General features: G+C 36.5%; 1 protein-coding gene across 1 annotated transcript in view; it reads left to right on the top strand.

Moving 5' to 3' along the window:
• Nucleotides 1–19,993, top strand: part of CNTNAP5 (contactin associated protein family member 5) — an 880,881-nt gene that overhangs the window by 435,123 nt on the left and 425,765 nt on the right. The window contains exon 7 of the mRNA XM_082465787.1: nucleotides 14,131–14,274. Within this exon, the coding sequence (XP_082321913.1) occupies nucleotides 14,131–14,274 (144 nt within the window). The remainder of the gene's footprint in view (nucleotides 1–14,130; nucleotides 14,275–19,993) is intronic.

Genomic DNA, 19,993 nt, shown 5'->3' with positions numbered 1-19,993 from the left:
CTACTCTTCGTTGCGGTGCATGGGCTCTAGGCACGGGGGCTTCAGCAGCTGTGGCGCATGGGCTTAGCTGCTCCACAGCATGTGGGATCTTCTCGGACCAAGGGCTTGAACCCATGTCCCCTGCTTTGGCAGGCAGATTCTTAATTACTGTGCCACCAGGGAAGTCCCAAAATTTACTTATTTTTAATTGTCTATCTCTTCATCCCCAACCCAGCCATAGAACTTAAGCTCATCATAAGGGTCAAGATTTTCTTTTTTACTTTATTTCTATAGATTCGTATCTGGTACATAATACACACTCAATAAATATTTGTTAAGTAAATTTTAAAAGTTTATTTCTGTGCATTATAAAGATACCAATTTACACCCTACTTTTCTTCCCATAAGGCTTTCCTGATGGGTCGCCACAGTCAGAGGTCACCTCTTGCTGCCCTTACTTTGGCTTAGTACTGCCCTAATGGAACTCCTCTTGGAGCTCAGACATGATTAAAGGACTGGCTGGACATAATACAACTTTTCATTGGGTGATCAAAATAACTACAGATCACAAGGGAAACTGTTTTGCAGATCATATCATGTGGTAGTATAATTGTTATTGGTCTTTTTTTTGGGGGGTTGGTGAGAAACTCAGTTGAAAGACTACGGTAGAAAGAGAGAAATAAATGGAAGAAAATAAATTAAGGAAGAGGCAAATAAGTAGGTGCAAAGTGGAGATAAGGGGAAAACAATGGAAGAAAACAACCAAGCTCCTATTTTGTGTGCCATTTTGTGATTTTGTTGAGTCCCTCAAGCAGCCTAGTGAGGGAGATTATTACATTCTATATCACAGACATAAAAGACAAGAGTGACTAATGACCCTCCCATTCCTATTCCTCAAGTCATCGAGTAACAGAGACAGGATTTGAGTCTAGGTATGCATAGGCGATCACCGGAAGTCATTCTTTCTCTCTGAAGGAGGGATAATCTCTCAAGATCCAAGCACAGGCTGTGGTCCTTATCCTGGCCTCTGCATGTATATAAGACTTGAAACCACATTCCTTGGTGCCTTTTTTCTGTGTAGTTTTAAATTTAAAATTTTTTGATCTGTGAACTTGCTAATTGCATGTTTCTCCAAGTTTTGTAACAGTGAGATGTACATATTGAAAAGTAAGCTAATTGTGTGGAACATGATGAGGGGAATATGCCAATTCCAGTATTATACCCCAAATATTGTTTTTATTAAGAGAAAGTAAAAGAACACTTGATAAAATTCCTTATAGTATTATTTTACCCACAGTTAAGGGTGTGGTGGTAGGTTTTAACTATATCATAAGACATCCTGAGGCCGGGTGAACTTAGGCTAAATGTCATCATCAATAAAATATTATAAAGGCCCCACTTGAATACTCATAGGGCCTGAGGCGAGAGTCCTAACGGGGTCCATGTACCATAGTTCTAAATATTTCAAAAGTTACAAATAAGCTAACAAACAGTTGAATAAAATCTGTTCTACTTCCTTCTTTGACAAATGAACATCCCACATGTCCAAGCCCTGTCCACGGTGGAAACCCCCTTGGCCACTCCTGGGACCTATGTATGGGTCCGTGGTCCATCCTCAGGAGGATGGACAGTGGGGAGAATAGTTCAGGCCCTTGAAGCTGTTTCAGAGCTGTTCAGGCAGGAAACTCTGGGGAGCTGGGTAGGAAGATTAAATCGTCATTTCCCCTTGGTTTGCAAACACCACCCCTATGAGGCAGGATGTGACCAGAGGGTGGTCAGAGGGGGGCTGTCTAGGGTGTCAGTTCCACTGCAGGTGCCCTTCTAGCCTGAATGTATGGGGTGGGGATATACTGAAGTTAGAATTTCCAATGAGTTCTTGCTTGAATGCTGAAATATACATGATTTACCCCATTATCCAATTTTTTAAATTAATTAATTAATTAATTAAGTTATTTATTTTTGTCTGCATTGGGTCTTTGTTGCTGCACACGGTCTTTCTCTAGTTGCAGTGAGCAGAGGCTGTTCTTCATTGCGGTGCGCACGCAGCCTTCTCATTGCAGTGGCTTCTCTTGTTGCGGAGCACGGGCTCTACGCATGCGGGCTTCAGTAGTTGTGGCGCATAGACTTAGTAGCTCCACGGCATGTGGGATCTTCCTGGACCAGGGCTCGAACCCATGTCTCCTGCACTGGCAGGCGGATTCTTAACCCCTGCACCACCAGGGAAGTCGCCCATTATCCAATTAAACTAAGGTTAAAATTTTGTAAATTGATTCAGACAAAAATGAATAAATAAATATGTGCTGAACCAATCAGGCTGTGGCAGACTTTGGTGTCTGTGAATCTGTAAAAAGATATCCATTTAGAGAAAGGAACCCTAGACTAGCAATGGACCAGATTTCGGCCAGGAGCAGCACTCCGGATAAGAATTAGAAAGATGGTCTGAATCCAGCCCTTGGTGTGAAACCTGCTAGTAGGTAGAGAGCATTGGGTGGCTCTGGCAGAGGAAATAGGAGGGGCTTATTGATGCTGTTGAGAAACTATTGGGGGTTTCTGCTACTATAACTGTCCATCACGTCTCCTTTTCTTCCACATAGTGGGGACAGCAAAAGCTCACCAGGTGCATGCCAGGCTGCCTAGGTTAGGGGCATACTGTGTCAGTGAGCCTGGGACTTTCAGTTTTAAAAATGAGAAAGTTTCAGGCTAACCAAGACCAGTTGTTGAACCTGGTCTTCGCGGAGATGGTTCCTCCATGGAACTGGAATAGAAGTAGTTGGAGGCGAGGCAGTGTGTGTAGGACCAGAGGGGCTACAACTGCACCCCTTGGCTCTACGGCCTTAGTCAAGCTGTTAATCCTCTGTATGCCATCGTTTTCATCAGATTTCAAGTGGAGCAAATAGTAATATCTAATTAAAAAGTTATAGAAAAAAATAATGAAAGTAAGCTCTAAGCATAGGGCCTGATGCATAAAACTAGTCCATAAATGCCACTATTTTTTTTTTTTATTATTGAAGTACAGTTGATTTACAATGTTGTGTTAATTATTACTGTACAGGAAAGTGATCAATTATATATATATTCTTTTTATAAATAGTCCTTTCCATTATGGATTATCACAGGATATTGAATAGAATTCCCTGTGCTGTACAGTAGGACCTTGTTGTATATCTATTCTCTATATAATAGTTTGCATTCCAAACTCCCAATCCATCCCTCCCCTACCCCACCTTCCCCTTGGCAACCACAAGTCAGTTCTCTATGTCTGTGAGTCTGTTTCTATTTTATATTTTAAAACATGTGTGTTATATTTTAGATTTTTAGATTCCACATATGATATTATATGGTATTTGTCTTTCTCTTTCTGACTTACTTCACTTAGTATGATAATCTCTAGTTGCATCCATGTTGCTGCAAATGCCATTATTTCATTCTTTTTTATGGCTGAGTAATATTCCATTGTATATATGTAAGACGTCTTTTTCTATTCATCTGTCGATGGACATTTAGGTTGTTTCCTTGTCTTGACTATTGTGAATAGTGCTGCTATAAACATAGGGGTGCATTTATCTTTTTGAATTAGAGTTTTGTCTTGATATATGCCCAGGAGTGGGATTGCTGGATCATATGGTAGTTCTATTTTTTAGTTTTTTAAGGAAGCTCCATACTGTTTCCACAGTTGAGAAATGAGGGTTTCCAATATTGGCTGGAAATTGGGGGTTTCCAATATTGGCTGCACCAACTTACACTCCCACCAACAGTGAAGAAGGGTTCCCTTTTCTCCACACTGTCTCCAGCATTTATTACTTGTAGACTTTTTGATGATGGCCATTCTGACTGGTGTGAGGTGGTACGTCATTGTAGTTTTGATTAGCATTTCTCTAATAATTAGTGACGTTGAGTATCTTTTCACGTGCCTATTGAAATGCCACTGTTGTTATGACTAAAAGACAACCTTATCTAAGAGAGGTGCTGAGGCCAAATTCAACTGAAGTGTAAGGGACAACAGCTGGGCTTGGGTCAGGAGCCAAAGCCAGGGTGGAGGTGGGTAGCTGTGGACCTGGAACACAGGCAGGAAGCATGGCCATGAATGAGGTGCTTTATGGAAACAAGGAGGGCTTTCAGGATCAATGCTTCTTCCTATTCAATGCAGGGTTGCATCTGGATCAGATATCACTTACTCTTTTCCCTCCCAAAACAGAAATGAACAATTATGTCATACAGAAATAAAGGGACACTGGAAATTTGTGAAAGAATAGGGTATAGAAGGAATAAAGAAGTGAAAATATGAAAACAAGTCACCTCACCTCAATATATAATCCCAAAGTAGGGACAAAAATAAGAGATCATATGCACTACACCCCCTTAAGTGTTATAGAGATCAGAAGTTCCAAAGAAGTTCCAATCTGAGTCATTGATCAAATCAAACAGTAGAGCAGAAGCCAAAAATTGGTCACACGGGGAACAATTTGGACTACCCTCACCTTATTTGGCCCATTTAGTTTTTTTTTTTAACTATTTGAATTCAGGCCAATATTTAAAAATCAAGAGGTACCATCAGAAAATTGGGATTTCTGGTCTCATTTGAAATGGCAGAAATTCATCTACCTTTGACAGCCTTCCTCCAGAAGGGCCATAATCTCTATGTATAATTCAACAAACACCAAGCTGGTGCAAGTTTTAAAGTGTGGAAAAAAAAAAAAAAGACAGCCATTTGGATCCTTTTTCATATATATTCCATTACAAAATAGGCTATCAGAACAAAAGTGAGACAAATATTCACTAATGAGAAACTTCAAATGTATCAGAAATCCAAGTCTGACAGGAAAAGGAATCTTTAGAACAAGAAGACTCTCAAATTCAAACAGGGCCAGAGAAAAAAACCAATAAGGAGGAATGAACTCATTGCCAGAGAAGTAACATCAAAGACTGAAAAAGAGACAAGCAAATTCCAGACAATAGAAGAGGAATGAGATCAAAGGAAAAGAGAGTGGCAGCTTCTAGGACCTCATACATTTAACATCAAAGTGTGTTTTCTCCTGGGATTCATCCAGTTGGAGCCCACCTGTGACACCAGAAAACCCATCAGGTTCCTAGATGGACCAAGACACTCAGACTGTGAGTGAAACTTTACAGTCTAACACCTGGTTTTGTTGACCACGAAGATCAATAAAAGGCTCACCATGCAATTTTCCAAGAGCAAACAAATAAGAAAAGTAAGAAAAGAAAGCAGCCACATTGACAAAAAAATGACAATAAGGTAAAGCGGTTTTAGAAGTAAATTGCTAGGGTTCTTTTTTGATCCGATTCAACAATTATTTGTTGAATCTCTTATGTTTGAGTCATACCTCTTGCATTAAATATTCAAAAATGAACAAGATGTGGTCTGTGTCCTTGAGAAACTTTTTTTAGAGAGATTTACCAAAACATTCAACAAATATTTATTCGGCATCTGTTATGTATCAGGCATCATTTTATGTGCTTGGAATATGTCCATGAAAAGAACAAGCACCTACCCTTGTGATGCTTGTGTTTTAGCAGGAGAGACAAACTATAAGCAATACCCATAACAAGTAAATAAATTACATAGTAAGAAAGATGACAAATGCTATAGAAAGAACAAAAATAGATCTAGGTGATGGGATTGGGAGTTCAAAGATTGAGGGAAAACAGGTTGCAACTTTAGATATGTTGATCAGGGTAGGGATTACTGAGATGATGTCACTTAAGCCAGGACTGTAAAAAAAAAAAAAAGCGAATTTGTCATATTGCTATCTGGAGAGAACTGGCTCAGGGCATCTGGTTCCCTTATAGTGTCACAACTATTTTGTGTTATAGGAGCCCATGATCTAATGGAAACTGGATTTCCAGCTCTCTGATGCATATACTGAATGCCTTCGGGCTACTTCATGCAAATGATGTGCCCTGAAATGTAATCTCTATTCAATACCATCAGTATCTGCCCCATGATGAAATATGCCTAAGTCTGAATGGAAAGGCAAAATCATATCATCAGTGTCCCAGACAAACAAATCAGTGAATGAAGAGGTTTGTAGAATACAGCTAGGGTTGACTTAAAAACAAAGATTAATTCAAGGAGACTCATTCAAGTTTGAAGGAAGTACAGGGGCAATTATAAACACAATAGAGATATATTTGTGAGATGTTAAAAAGAATAGTTTATACAACACAGCCACTGAAGTAACTGAGAAAAGCTCTGTAATTTTAGGATAGACATTTAGGAAATTAAATAAATAAACAATACTTTTTAGAAGTAAATAAGAAGAATGCAGAAGAATGTGAGCCTGAAATATGCCTCCTACCCAAAGAACAAGTGACATAGAATTTGACACTCAACAGTTCAATGACCAGTTTTCCTAAATTTGAAAAAATTCATTGAAAATAGATACTGATCAGATAGTTCTAGCAAGTTCTCTCTCTCTTTCTTTTTTCTTTTTCCCTCTCGAATAAATACCAAGCTAGAAATGATCAAAGGACCTTTTCAAAGGGGGACACAACATATTTAGTTCCAGTGTTCTGAAAAATCTGAAAACCAGAAGGAAACTTCTACAGGACTTTGGAGAAAATGTGTTTGTTTATTAATTCAAAAAAGAAAAGTTACTTAGTTTAATTGCTATTGATGTAAAACATCAGTGTAAAATATAGCAAACTTCAGACTGCAAAATATTAACAAAGTTAGTATCTATATAGTTTTTATTCAGAAATTGCTGAAAATAAGCCTGAAAAACAGTTTTGGAAGAACCTCTTAACTGAGAAGTTGTTGCTGTTAAGAACAATCCTGCAAACAGCAAAGACTACATGCCCTTCAAAATGTCTCAGGGTAGGAAATCATTTTTTTTTTTTTAATTGAAGTATAGTTGATACAGTGTGTTAGTTTCAGGTGTACAGCAAAGTGATTCATATATATACATATGTATATATACATATATACATATGTATATATCTATTGTATGTATCTATTCTTTTTCAGATTCTTTTCCATTATAGGTTATTATTACAAGATATTGAATATAGTTCCCTGTGCTATAGAGTAGGTCCTTGGTAGGAAATCTTTTAATTTTCACATTAATCCAATCAAGCTACATTGTTTATATGACATCAGTATTATCATTATCCTCATATTATGTGTGAGGAAAATGAATCACACAACAGTTAGGTATTTTACCCAAGGTCCCACAGAAGGGCAGATCCGGTTTTAAATCCAGCCAGAGAAGTTCCTGAAACAGTGATTTTAACCACTTCACTGTGAAGAGCTAAAGATGGATGTTGATACAACTCAAAAATTTATGCAATTTTGTAACAAATTGCCACAAAATAGAATTTCTTTAAAAAAACAGTTTCAAAGTGGAAAAATAAATGTGCAGATTAATTGATAATAATAATAGTTTAAGTAATCAAAATTCAAAACAAGTTGGAGTTGGAGAAAAAAAACAAACAACAAATCTGGGCTTCGTAGACAGTAATCCAAAACTGTAGTTTGAAAAGCTAGATAATCACAGGATTATCTTCCAAGTCAGTTTTTTAAAAAGACTAAAGAAATGAAACTGAGTTATTTGTAGTGAGGTGGATGGACCCAGAGTCTGTCATATGGAGTGAAGTTAAGTCAGAAAGAGAAAAACAAATACCATATGCTAACACATATATATGGAATCTAAAAGAAAAAAAAAAAGGTTCTGAAGAACCTAGGGGCAGGGCAGGAATAAAGATGCAGATGTAGAGAATGGACTTGAGGACACAGGGAGTGGGAAGGGTAAGCTGGGACGAAGTGAGAGAGTAGCGTTGACATATTATACACCACCAAATGTAAAATAGATAGCTAGTGGGAAGCAGCCGCATAGCACAGGGACGTCAGCTCAGTGCTTTGTGACCACCTAGAGGGGTGGGATAGGGAGGGTGGGAGGGAGATGCAAGAGGGAGGAGATATGGGGATATATGTGTACGTATAGCTGATTCAGTTTGTTATACAGCAGAAACTAACACGACATTGTAAAGCAATTATACTCCAATAAAGATGTAAAAAAAAAAAAAAGACTAAACATTACACAGTCTACATAGCAAAAAGCATAAAAGAGACAATAATCAAAAATTAACAAACACAGTAGAATAAAGCAATATTGATCATCTTTATAATTATAGCAATACACTTAAAAGTTTTCTAGGGACTTCCCTGGTGGTCCAGTGGTAAAGAATGCACCTTCCAATGCAGGGGACGGAGGTTCGATTCTTGGTCAGTGAACTAAGGTCCCACATGCTGTGAGGTAACTAAGCCCACGCACCACAACTACTGAGCTCGTGCGCCTCAACGAGAGAGCCCGCATGCCGCAAACTACAGAGCCCACATGCTCTGGAGCCCACACAGCCCATGTGCCGCAACTAGAGAGAAGCCCACGTGCTACAACGTAGAGCCTGTGCCACAGTGAAAGATCCTGCACGCCTCAACGAAGACCCCGAGTGCCACAACTAAGACCCAAGGAGCCAAAAAAAACAAAGAAATTAAAAAAAAAAAAAAAAAAGAATATAGCATTATTAAAAACTTTTTCTAAATTCCCTCAAGTGGTAAGTAGTCTCATATTTGCTTAATAAACAAACACCAGTCATATGATATGTGGTTTTCAATTAACACATGTATGGCAGAAAACACCAAAATGAGTACTTTTTTAAAGTTGGAACTGGGGACAAAGATACCCAGTTAAATTTATGTAAACTGAAAACACAGGTAGAAAAATTAGTACCACTGAAAGTAAAAGTTAAGATAAAAAGATAAAGGCTATTGTAAAGTACTAAATGTTGTGGTTTCTAATTAAAAACACCTATACCAAACAGATGTATATATGAAATAAAATACCAATCAAATACAAAAAACCAAAACAGTTCATTTCTAGCGGTTAGATGTTGACTGACACTGTCCTGACGTGAGCTGTAGGGACTCAGAAGCCCTGTTCTGGGACTCAGAGGCCCAAGAGCAAGGCTGAAGGAAGTGGTTATTGGTTTTCCAGTTACGTTGCTAGAAGAATAAACTAATGGGCAGAGTTCAAGGAGAAAAGCCGGTGTTGGGAACTTGGGTGAGACTCAGATGCCAGCTTAACTCAGCAGGAGAAGAGCTTGAATATGATCAATATTCAATTTTTGCAAACATTTGCTATAATCATTTGACCATCCCAGGTCATGCATAGCAGTGATCCTTGTCTGGATGGCTTGATGGACAAAAACATAGTTAAGGGCAAGATTTTGATTTTCGTTCACACAATTTTGATAAATCAGATAAAATTATGAATGCAAATGATCTGATGGATATAATTATTCATGTAAAATTCGTAGGTATATACCAAGTATAGCCTACAAGTGTTTATGAAATATTTAGAAAAATCAATACTATATACGCAGGAAAGAAAATCAGTAATATATGAAGCAAGTTTTTCCATTCTAACTAATCTGATAATGAACTAAATCTATAATTCAGTAGTACAATTATGGCCTCAAATTCTCAACTACATGAAAGATTTAAAATATAAAACAGGTTAAAAATTTAATCTCATACTCAAACGTGCAGAAATGCAATTTTGCTTCTTCTCCCTACCTGAATTCAATATACTTATCGGCCCCTGCTTCCCCTGATAGCAGAAAAATCTAACCGTGTTGATGAATGATAACTAGTTAATGCCTATTTAAAACTTACTGTACTATTGTGTAAATACTGGGTTATACTGGGGTTTCTTCTTGCTACTTCCTTTTGTTTCCATGGGCAGATCACTGGCTGCAGGCTTGTGGATAGCCCAGCATGGGAGTAAAGTGTCAGCCTCTGCAGCTGCTGTGCATGGTACCTGCAATGGCCTCAGGCTGTGAGGTCTAGTCACCTGGACACCTGGACCTCTGTATCAGCTACCAGCCTTTGACACACTTATATCCTCAGTCCATCCATATTCCCCATCCTGCTCTCACAGCCCTGGGGACCTCAGTAGCCTATTTCACACAGTGCTTTAGTGATCAGGCCGTTGAGAAGCAGCTCTCAGAAACTTCCATGTTGCTACTTCTCATAGCCATTGCTAACCTGTCTGTCTTCCAGCCAAGTTTTACTCTGAGGCCATGCTGAACTTGAAGCCTCTTTAATAGGCTTACATCATCATTGTTGTAGGAATCAGGGGAGAAATAACTCCCTGCGTTTTCCAAAATCTATCTTGTGACCTCCATCCTCGTTCACCCAAACCTCATCAAATTTCAATCTCCCAGAGAGACCCAAAGAGCAGGTCCCACACCATGTAACTCTTATCTCCACCAATTTTCTCCTAACATCCTCTACCCAGACTAGAAAGAGTTTTGCTATCCTTTCATGTAATGGGAAATTACAGTTTTATAATATATACTGTCCTCCATACTATTTCACTTAAAAAAGGCTCTACCCCAAATCCTTCAAATGCTTTTTTTTTTTTTTTGCTATTTAAAAGAAAGGTTTTTTATTTTCTTCTCTCCTTTTCAAATATTGCCCCATGACTAATATTTTCCTAAATCACAGCTGAGTGAAGTAGAACATTATTTTTTTTCAAAAATTGAGGAAGATGGCCAAAAAAATTAAAAGAATAAAATTTTCATTATATATAAATTATATGTAGTGATATATTTATAATTATATAAATTGTAAAAAAGAATAAGAACTTATGTCCACACAAAAACCTGAACATGAATATTTACAGCAGCATTATTCATAGTTGTCAAAACTTGGAGGCAACGAAGATGTCCTTCTGTAGGTGAATGTATAAACAAACTGCGCTACATACAGACAATGGAATATTATTCAGAGCTAAAAAGAAATGAGCTACCAAACCATAAAAAGACATGGAGGAACCTTCAATTCATGTAACTAAGTGAAAGAAGGCAAACTGAAATGGTTACATACTATATGATTCCAACAATATGACATTCTGGAAATGGCAAAATTATTGAAACAGTAAAAAGATCAATGGTTGCCAGGGATTGGAGTCAGGGGCTGGGGGAGGGATGGATTGGCAGAGAACAGAATTTTTAGAGGAGGCAAACTATTCTATATGATACTGTACTGGTGGATGCATGTAATTTTCCGTTTGTCCAAACCCACAGAATGTACAATAGCAAAAGTAAACCGTAGTGTAGGCTCTGGACTTTGGGTGATGATTATGTGTGAGTGTAGGCTCACCAGTTGGAAGAAGTAAACCACTGGTGGAAGCTGTTGGTAACGGGAGTCCTGTGCGTGTGTAGAGGCAGGGGGTATGTGGGAATCTCTCTACCTTCCTCTCAATTCTGCTGTGAAACTAAAATTGCTCTAACATAATAAAGTTTTTTAAAAATGAACAAAAGTAACAAATAGTCAACTTTATTTTTACCTTACAAATTTGATTTATACAATTACAAAAGGGAAGTGAATCTTTTTAAATCCACATGACTCAAACTGAAAACATTGGAATACTGCAATAAGTCAACAAGGAAGTTATCAGAGCAGTATTTTTACAAAGTATTTGTGGAATTAACAAGTTCATTTTTTTTCAGTTTTCCAGAATATTTCTCGAGTAATGAGTCATTTTTAAATAGAGTCAAAGATAAAACTCCCAGAGTTTTACTCAGAGACACATTTAGACATGATCTAAACACTTGGCAAAAGAAGAAAACTGGAGCTCAAATTCATTTACTATTTAAAATATGAGCACATATACTTCAAGACAAATAGTGTGGTTCAATCAAAGAGAATCTATTAATTTCTGATCTAGTAATATAATTCAACCCATCAATAGATTAAATGTAAAATATCTTGTATTCTGTCACATGAATTTTTGAAAGACCAGTCAATAGATAAAACCGAGCATTCATTTCTCATTTCAAACAAACAAAAAATAAGCAACTAAATAATTTATGTGTAAATGAGATTAAAGGATATCTAATGTGATGTGGATTCAGAATCAGTATTCTATGTACTGGGAAATACACAAAAGTACTGTTCCTTTTTGTTTGTTTTTGGCTTTTTTCCAAAGTTCTATACCATAATTCTTATTTATTGTTGTTTAAAAAGTTTTGGCTATATTTTAGAAAGTTTTGATCAGGACAATGAAACAAAAAAATGTATATAATTTGGCTTGAAAAGAGTAAAGTGTTTTAAATATGTCATCTGATTATTTCCTTGAAAAGTTGTATGAAATTAACTAAAACGTACATTATTTAATATACGAGTATCTGGATAGAGAAAACAGTAGGATGCGTATATAATTTACTTGATAAATGTTTAATTAATGAAAACAATTAATTTACACTGGAATTTGAGACCTAAGTGATATATAACATTATATTGGTTTCAGATGTATTACATAATGATTTGATATTTGCATATATTGTAAAATGATCTCCACACTAAATCTATTTAACATCCATTACCGCACATAATTACAACATTTTTTTCTTGTGATGAGAATTTTTAAGAGCTATTCCCTTAGTAACTGTCAAATATACAATACAGTATTATTAACTATAATCTCCACGCAGTACATTACATCTAGTGACTTATTCATTTTATAACTGAAAGCTTGTACTTTTTGACCTTCTTCACTCATTTCGCCCACTCTCCACTCCCCCACCTCTGGCAACCACCAATCTGTTCTCTTTATCTATAAGTTGTTCGCATTTTTGTTTTGTTTTGTTTTTTAGATTCCATACAACGGAAAATTTTAAATGCTTGAAATTCACTGGAATTAAGTTAATGATGAATATGTGAACGAGAGAAATAAAATAATAACCTTAAGTGAAGGGCCTTACCAAATATATTTTGAAAATAGAAAAAGACACTGGGTTCTTGTATAGGAAGATGAAATATTTCAAAAATGTTTATTCTTCTCCAAGTAAATGTGTTTATGGAAATAACAAATTCTCAAAATTCTAACAGATTATTTTAAATAAAATTATTTTGAAATTAAACTTTAAAATAGGCAAAAAAACCAAATAATTATCTAGAGTAAAACAATGATAAATAGAAGTGGGCAGCAGGATTAATCACTCTTATCATATATTACAATGTATAAAGAAGCAATTTTTAAAAAATGGTGTGGAACTTATGGGGGAAAAAAAGTAGACATCTGGAAGTAAGCTTTGCTTTATCTGTAGCCGTTCATATGAGGTGAAGACATTCTGATTGGGAGAACAAATCTTCCTGAAATACACTAAGCATTCAAACAGTTTAAATACATGCTAAAGGTAACATTTCAAAGCATTGAAGAAAAACTGGGTTACTCATTAAATAATGTTGGGATAAACATGATTAAAGAAAGTGTTCTGCTTCTCTTGTGTAATAGGAGGAATATTCATACCAAATCAGGTTTGTTTTTAAAAGAATATTTCCATTCCAAAAGTAATGTGTAGTAATTTTTACTGGAAAGAAAAGTGGTAGAGAAAACTAGTAACCCATATCCTTCCCAGAGACAACTATCATTAATAGTTCAGTGTATTTCTTCAAGTCTAAATTGTAAGCACATATTTTGTTGTTGACATCATACTTTATACCCAGTTATAACTCCTGCATTTTTCAGTCAACATTCCACTCATTTTCCACTTTATAACAAACGTTTACTCAGCACCATTATTAACGAAGTAGGAGTCTATCATATCAATTCTCGATTTCTTCCTCCATTTATTTAAATGTATGGGATATTTGAATTGTTTCCTATTTTTCATCTTTATAAAAGTAATTTGGGAACAATTGTGTTCATAAGGTGTTTTTGGTACAATGCAGAATAAACTAGGTCTGAATAGAGGTATATTTTGTTTGTCCCTCGGTTTTTCTTTGTATGTCCTCAGATATTTGCATAAGAGATAAATATAAAGATGTTGATTTTCTTTTCTTTTTTTCCTCCTCCTGTAAATTATTGTTTTATTTAGTATTAGAAGGGTTCAGAAAGGAAGTAAAACAGTTTTGTAAAATAAGCTCTTAAAAAGCAAGCAATTATAGTTATTTTTACGTGGCCTAATCAGTATCCTTTTAAATGTGTAATCAAGTGGCATCTATAATTATTTGAGCCACTTGGCTCATGCTACAGTTGAATCTTCTGAAATTCACTTGCTTACTTTCCTTTTCCTGTTCATTCAGAGCTTATAACTAAGAGTTGACTTTTTTTCTTTCTCATAAAGCTTAGTTTTGGAGGAATTCCAGTACCAGGCAAACCTGGGACCTTTTTAAAGAAAAACTTCCACGGATGTATCGAAAACCTTTACTACAATGGAGTAAACATAATTGACCTGGCTAAAAGGCGGAAGCATCAGATCTACACCGTGGTAAGTCAGCATCCTTCTCAGCTTGATGGTTTCTAACACTTTGGGGTAAGTCTTGCTTTCCCCATCCTAACCTTGACCCCTTCTCATAATATGTTTACATTATACTCTTGGAAGTCTTATCAGACTCCCAGGTGAAACTGGAGGCAAAGCAGGGACTGAATTGGTGTGAATTGTGTTTTGGGGAGAAATAAATACATGAGAGGCACCTACAGAATTCTATCTTCCTGGCTGTGAGCTTGTGCCATCTGTGGGCAGGGTTTGCAGTCTACACTGGACTGACATGAATCTCTTTGTTATCCCTGGGAAATCGAACAATAGAACCACAGATTCTATTAAATTCTACATCTTCGGAATTACATATTTGTCTACTTATTGTTGTTAAAAAATAGGGCATTTTGAAGAAGAGAGGTTACATTTTTGGTGTTTTTGAGATTCCCTTTGTACTACTTATTATGCTGGCAAGTTAAAAAAAATTTAATTAATTAGTATTTGTCTTCCCCCAATAGACCATGAGTTTCATGAGGACCAGGACTTTTTCTTTTTCACTACTGCATTCACAGTACTGGTGCTTTGCACATAGTAGATGATCAATAATGGTGTGGACATTTCCAACTATAATTGAGAACTTGTCTATTTCTCTTTCCAGTTCTATCAGTTTTTGCCTCATATATTTTACAGCTCTGTTGTTTGGTACAAACACAGGGTCCTTTTATCATTATATAATGTTCTTCTCACTTTATGATAATTTTCTTTGCTCTAAAGTCTACTTAATCTGATATTAATATAACCTTTCTTTCTTTTGTTATATATTAGATAGATAGATAGAGATAAAAGTAAAAGAATGGAAGAAAAAATACATAAATATAAATATATATGCCTATATCATATTTGAAGTGAGTTTATTGTAGACAGTAAATAGTACAGTCATGTTTTTTAATCCACTCTGTCAACCTCTGTTTTTTAATTGGTGCATTTAAACCACTTACGTGTAATGTTAAAGTTATTGATGCATTAGAGCTCAAATATATATTTTTGTTTGTTTCTTTTGTCTGTTCTCTCTGTTTTTTATTTCATTTCTCTACCTTCCTGTGTGTTTCTTGAATGATTTTCAGGACTCTATTATGATTTATCTTGTGTTTGAATATATCTCTGTGTATAGCTTTTGTTAATGGTTTCTTTAGGTATTATATACATATAATTTATTACAGTTTACTGATATTTCATCAATTTTAGTGAAGTGTAAAAACCTTACATCCCTTTAAGTTCCTTTACCTTTCCCTGTTTATTATATAACTATCTTAATTAAGTTTATTATATAATGTTCTTATTATTATTTTCTCCCTATATTTTTAGAATCATATCCTTATTTTTTTTTCGGCTGTTGAAGTTGTTGGTATGTTAGGGCTCAAATATGTGACAGATTCAACCATCAAACATAATTTAGAAATCTCAAGAGAGAAAGTAAAGTGTATTGTATTTACTCATATTTTTGCTTATTGTTGTTCTTTCTTCCTTCCTGATTTTCCTAGATTCCTTCTTTTGTAATCTCTTTTCTGTTTAAAGAACTTCCATTCTCTTAGGGTGTGTATACTGATGACAAATACCCTGACTTTTCCTTCATCTTATAATGTCTTGATATCTCTTTCATTCTTGAAGCCTTTGTTCCCTGGACATAAGATTCTGGGTTCATAGTTGTTCTCTTTCAGCACTTGAAAAATGTTGAGCCCTCAGTGCTTTCTGGTGACAAATAAATACACTGTCATTTGATTTTTTCCTCTACAGATAAGATGTAATTTCTTTCTTACTGCTTTCAGTATTTTTTTTTTTTTCAATTTTCAGAAGTTTGACTATGATGTGTCATGGTGTGGACTTCTTGGGGTTATCCTGTTTGGGTTTCACTGAGTTTCTTGAATCTGAGGGATTACATCTTTCACCAAACTTGGGAAGTATTCTGCCATTTATTTGAGTATTTTTTCAGCCTTTCTCTTTCTCATCTCCTTCCTGAATTCCAGAGATATGAATGCTTGATCTTTCCTTATAAAATCACAGGTCCCTGTTCCTCTGTTCATTTTTTTCTCAGTCTATGTTGTCTGTTGTTCAAATTAGGTAGTTTTTACTGTTAGAGTTTCAAGTTGATTAATTCTTTTTCTTATTCCCTTCCTTTTGTTATTGTGCACATTCATTATTTTCTCATGTCTGATATTGTATTTTTCAGTTCTAACATTTTCATTTGATTCTTCTTTACATCTTCTATTTCCTTGTTAAATAAGACTTTCTATTTTTTAGTGAGACTTTCCATTTTCTTATTTGTCTCAAATGTGCAATTGTTATTTGAAGGATTTTCATTATAATGACTGCTTAAAAATATTTGTCAAATAATTCTAACATCTTTGTCATCTCAGTGTTGGCATCTACTGAATGTCTTTTTTAATTCAATCTGAGATCTTCCTGTTTCTTGGTATAACAAGACATTTTTTACTGTAACCTGAACATTTTAGGTATTATGATGAATCCTATTTAATCCTATATTTTAGCTGTCTTCCTCTGACACTGTTCCAGTAGGGGAAAGGTGGGTTTTGCCTCAATACTGCTAGGCAGGGGTAGAATCCAGATTTCCCACTAAACCTCCATTGACAAGGCCTTGAGACGCCTTGTTACTACTAGGTGTAGAAGGGTGAGCATTCTGGTTCCCTGCTAGCTCTTCATGGATACTCTCTGACTGGGAGGGGTAGGAAAACCTCGTTACTCCTCTCTGTGTGACCTCCAGTGACATCACAGCATGTGTGTTTTGGCGGGGGGGGGACTCTGGTGGTTAAAGTTCTGACTCTCTCAAACCATCTCTGGCACCATGCCTGCAGGGAGTGGGTGGGTTCCCTCATTACTGCCTGTGGTGGGGGGGAGGTGAACATCAAGACTCCACTAGGCATGTGGTCACCATTGATACTAAGGGGAGAGGCTTGCTACTATGTGACAAGGAATAAAATCCAGGCTCCATACTTGGTCTCCGTTGACACCTCCCTGGCTGGAGGTTTTGGGCACCTTGTTATAGTATGGCTGGATGGTAGTGTGACCATAGTTTTTTTAAAGGTTGTTGGCTGGTATAGAGCAGTTATTGTCTAAATGTATTCTGCCTTATTCTGTTGTTCCTTTCCTGGCCCTTGGATTTGAAAGACGAGGCTTCTAAATGGGGGCTAATATTTTGTCTGTCCCAGTTGGTCTCTCTGGGTTGCTGGCTTCTTCAGCAACAAGTCTAGGATATAAAAGCAAAAGAAAACTCTAGGGAAACCTCCAACGTTGCTCCTTGGGTCTCAAGATCCTAATACATGCTTGCTTTCTTCTTTCCACCATTTGGAGTCTTTCTAAATTTTCTTTATATATAATGTTCAGGGTTTTCTAGTTGTACTTGATGGGAGAAATAGAGGAAATCACATTACTCCATCTTCCCAGAAGCAGAAGTCCATTAAACTCACATTATTTTAAAACCTTTCATAAGAGTAGACCACCCTATCATTGGCAGGCAAATACTGATTTTCCTTGCCATCTGGTCATTGGACTACCTGGCAAACTGGAATTTAAATGACCTTGAGGTCTACTTTTCCCTTGATAAGTGTAACCTGTAATAAATATTTTATGTTTGGGGGTTCCATATGTTAACACATTTTTTAAAAGTAGTTATTGATTTCCAGGGTATGAAACAGGCTTGCTTGAGGACAATCACACTTGGGTTGACGGTTGTAATGTTTTAAAGGGTTGGCCCTGGCTCAGGCTCAAGACCCTTGACGATGTTACCCACATGTACTAAGGTTGTTCATTATCTAATTAAACTAAGCACTAGCTTGCTAATGATATTTTGCTTGAGTCTAGATAAGGAGACTTGAACCATGGAAAACATATTAATACCCATCACTCTCCCATATTATTCCCCCAAAATATTTCATAACATACCTGTTTCATTGAATTTAATCTGCTAAAACAGTGGGCTCAAACACTACTAGGAGTTTGGCTTAGACTGATGTCATGAATATCAACGCACCTGAAAGGCAGGACAGCACTAACGTCATTGTGACAAGAGTTGGTGAAACAAATTTAAACCACAAGGAACTGAAGAAAACATTGCTCACTTTCATTATTCAAAAACTGGGCCTCAAAAGTGTGAGAGCCTGAGCCTTAGATATAAATAACTGCAATTCCTATTGTTACCGAGTCCAAGCTTGTACTGCTCACCACATGATTGGCCAAAAAATCTAGAGACAAGGTGTTGGGACAAGGAAGTGTGACTTTTATTTGGAAAGCCAGCAGACAGAGAAGATGGTGGCCTCGTGCCCCAAAGAACCATCTTCTCCAAGTTAGAATTCAGGCTTCTTTTATACTAAAATGGGAGGGAGTGTGGCTGGTTGGTACAAACTTCTTGGTGTCAGAATCCTTTGTTCTTGCAGCCATCCATTTAGTTCAGGTCATGATATTCCTGTAACCTTCCAACAAGACAAATGTTATTCTATGTTCTGCAACTTTTAATCTATATTAATGGAAAAGTGTTATAACTTTAAAGCTCAGAGCCTTCAGAATGGGCTATCCTGTATGTTTCAGGCTATGGGCAACATTCTTAACTTGTAGCAAAAGCAATAGAATACAAAGGTTCAAGTAAAAAAAAAAACAGATCCAATATGGAGTCAGATTTGTTCTTCTCTATTATACTGTGGCAACATTCATAAAAAAACCTCCAAACATACATTACGTGTTAGAAAATATATTAAATGATAAGATATATTAAATAATAAGTCACTGAATATACAGAGCAAAAAAGGGGGAAATCAGGGAGAACAAGGAGAAAAACATGAATTTCTGAATATTGGTGGCCTTCATCATCTCCTTTTTGGAGAGAATCACTAACCACAATTGTAATAAATGTTTCATTGATTTTTTTTAAAAATTTTATTTATTTATTTATTTTTGGCTGTGTTGGATCTTCGTTTCTGTGCGAGGGCTTTCTCTAGTTGCGGCGAGCAGGGGCCACTCTTCATCGCGCTGTGCGGGCCTCTCACTGTCGCGGCCTCTCTTGTTGTGGAGCATAGGCTCCAGACGCGTAGGCTCAGTAGTTGTGGCTCACGGGCCTAGCTGCTCCGCGGCATGTGGGATCTTCCCAGACCAGGGCTCGAACCCGTGTCCCCTGCATTGGCAGGCAGATTCTTAACCACTGCACCACCAGAGAAGTCCTGTTTCATTGATTTTTAAGCTACTGGAGCACTTACCAAGCTGCCTAAAACTTTGCTACCATACTATATTCCTCAGAGTTTAATTGGCAGTGTTGTTAATATGAAGCACAAAGAATCCATTTATCACTAATGTACTTGGGGAAAAAAATCTCAGGAAAACTGTTTTACTTTGCATGTAAAGAAACTTTAGTTTTAAGCTTCTCAATTCAAAGGGGGGAAAAACCCATTATTTTTCTTCCAAATTGCTTCTATTTCCTTGCTTAGGTGAAAATTCCTATCACTAGAAACACACACACATGCATTTATATACCTAATCTTTTTCCTTTAGGAATTGCATGTGGGAAGGAATGGTTTGCACTGTTAATTACAAGTACAAACTCTTTTATTCCCCTACTCAGGCTTAAAGTTCCCCCAAAGATACGGTACCAGCTACAAAATCAGCTTTGTTCCAAGTTACTAAGCCACAGCTGTGCTAAGTAAGGTCTTTTGAGAGGGATGGTGTTTTT

Source organism: Balaenoptera physalus, assembly GCF_965194825.1.
Source record: "Balaenoptera physalus genome assembly, chromosome: 6".
Taxonomy (NCBI): domain Eukaryota; kingdom Metazoa; phylum Chordata; class Mammalia; order Artiodactyla; family Balaenopteridae; genus Balaenoptera; species Balaenoptera physalus.
The sequence above is the reverse complement of the archived record's forward strand: the minus strand, read 5'-3'. Positions and strand labels throughout refer to the sequence as shown.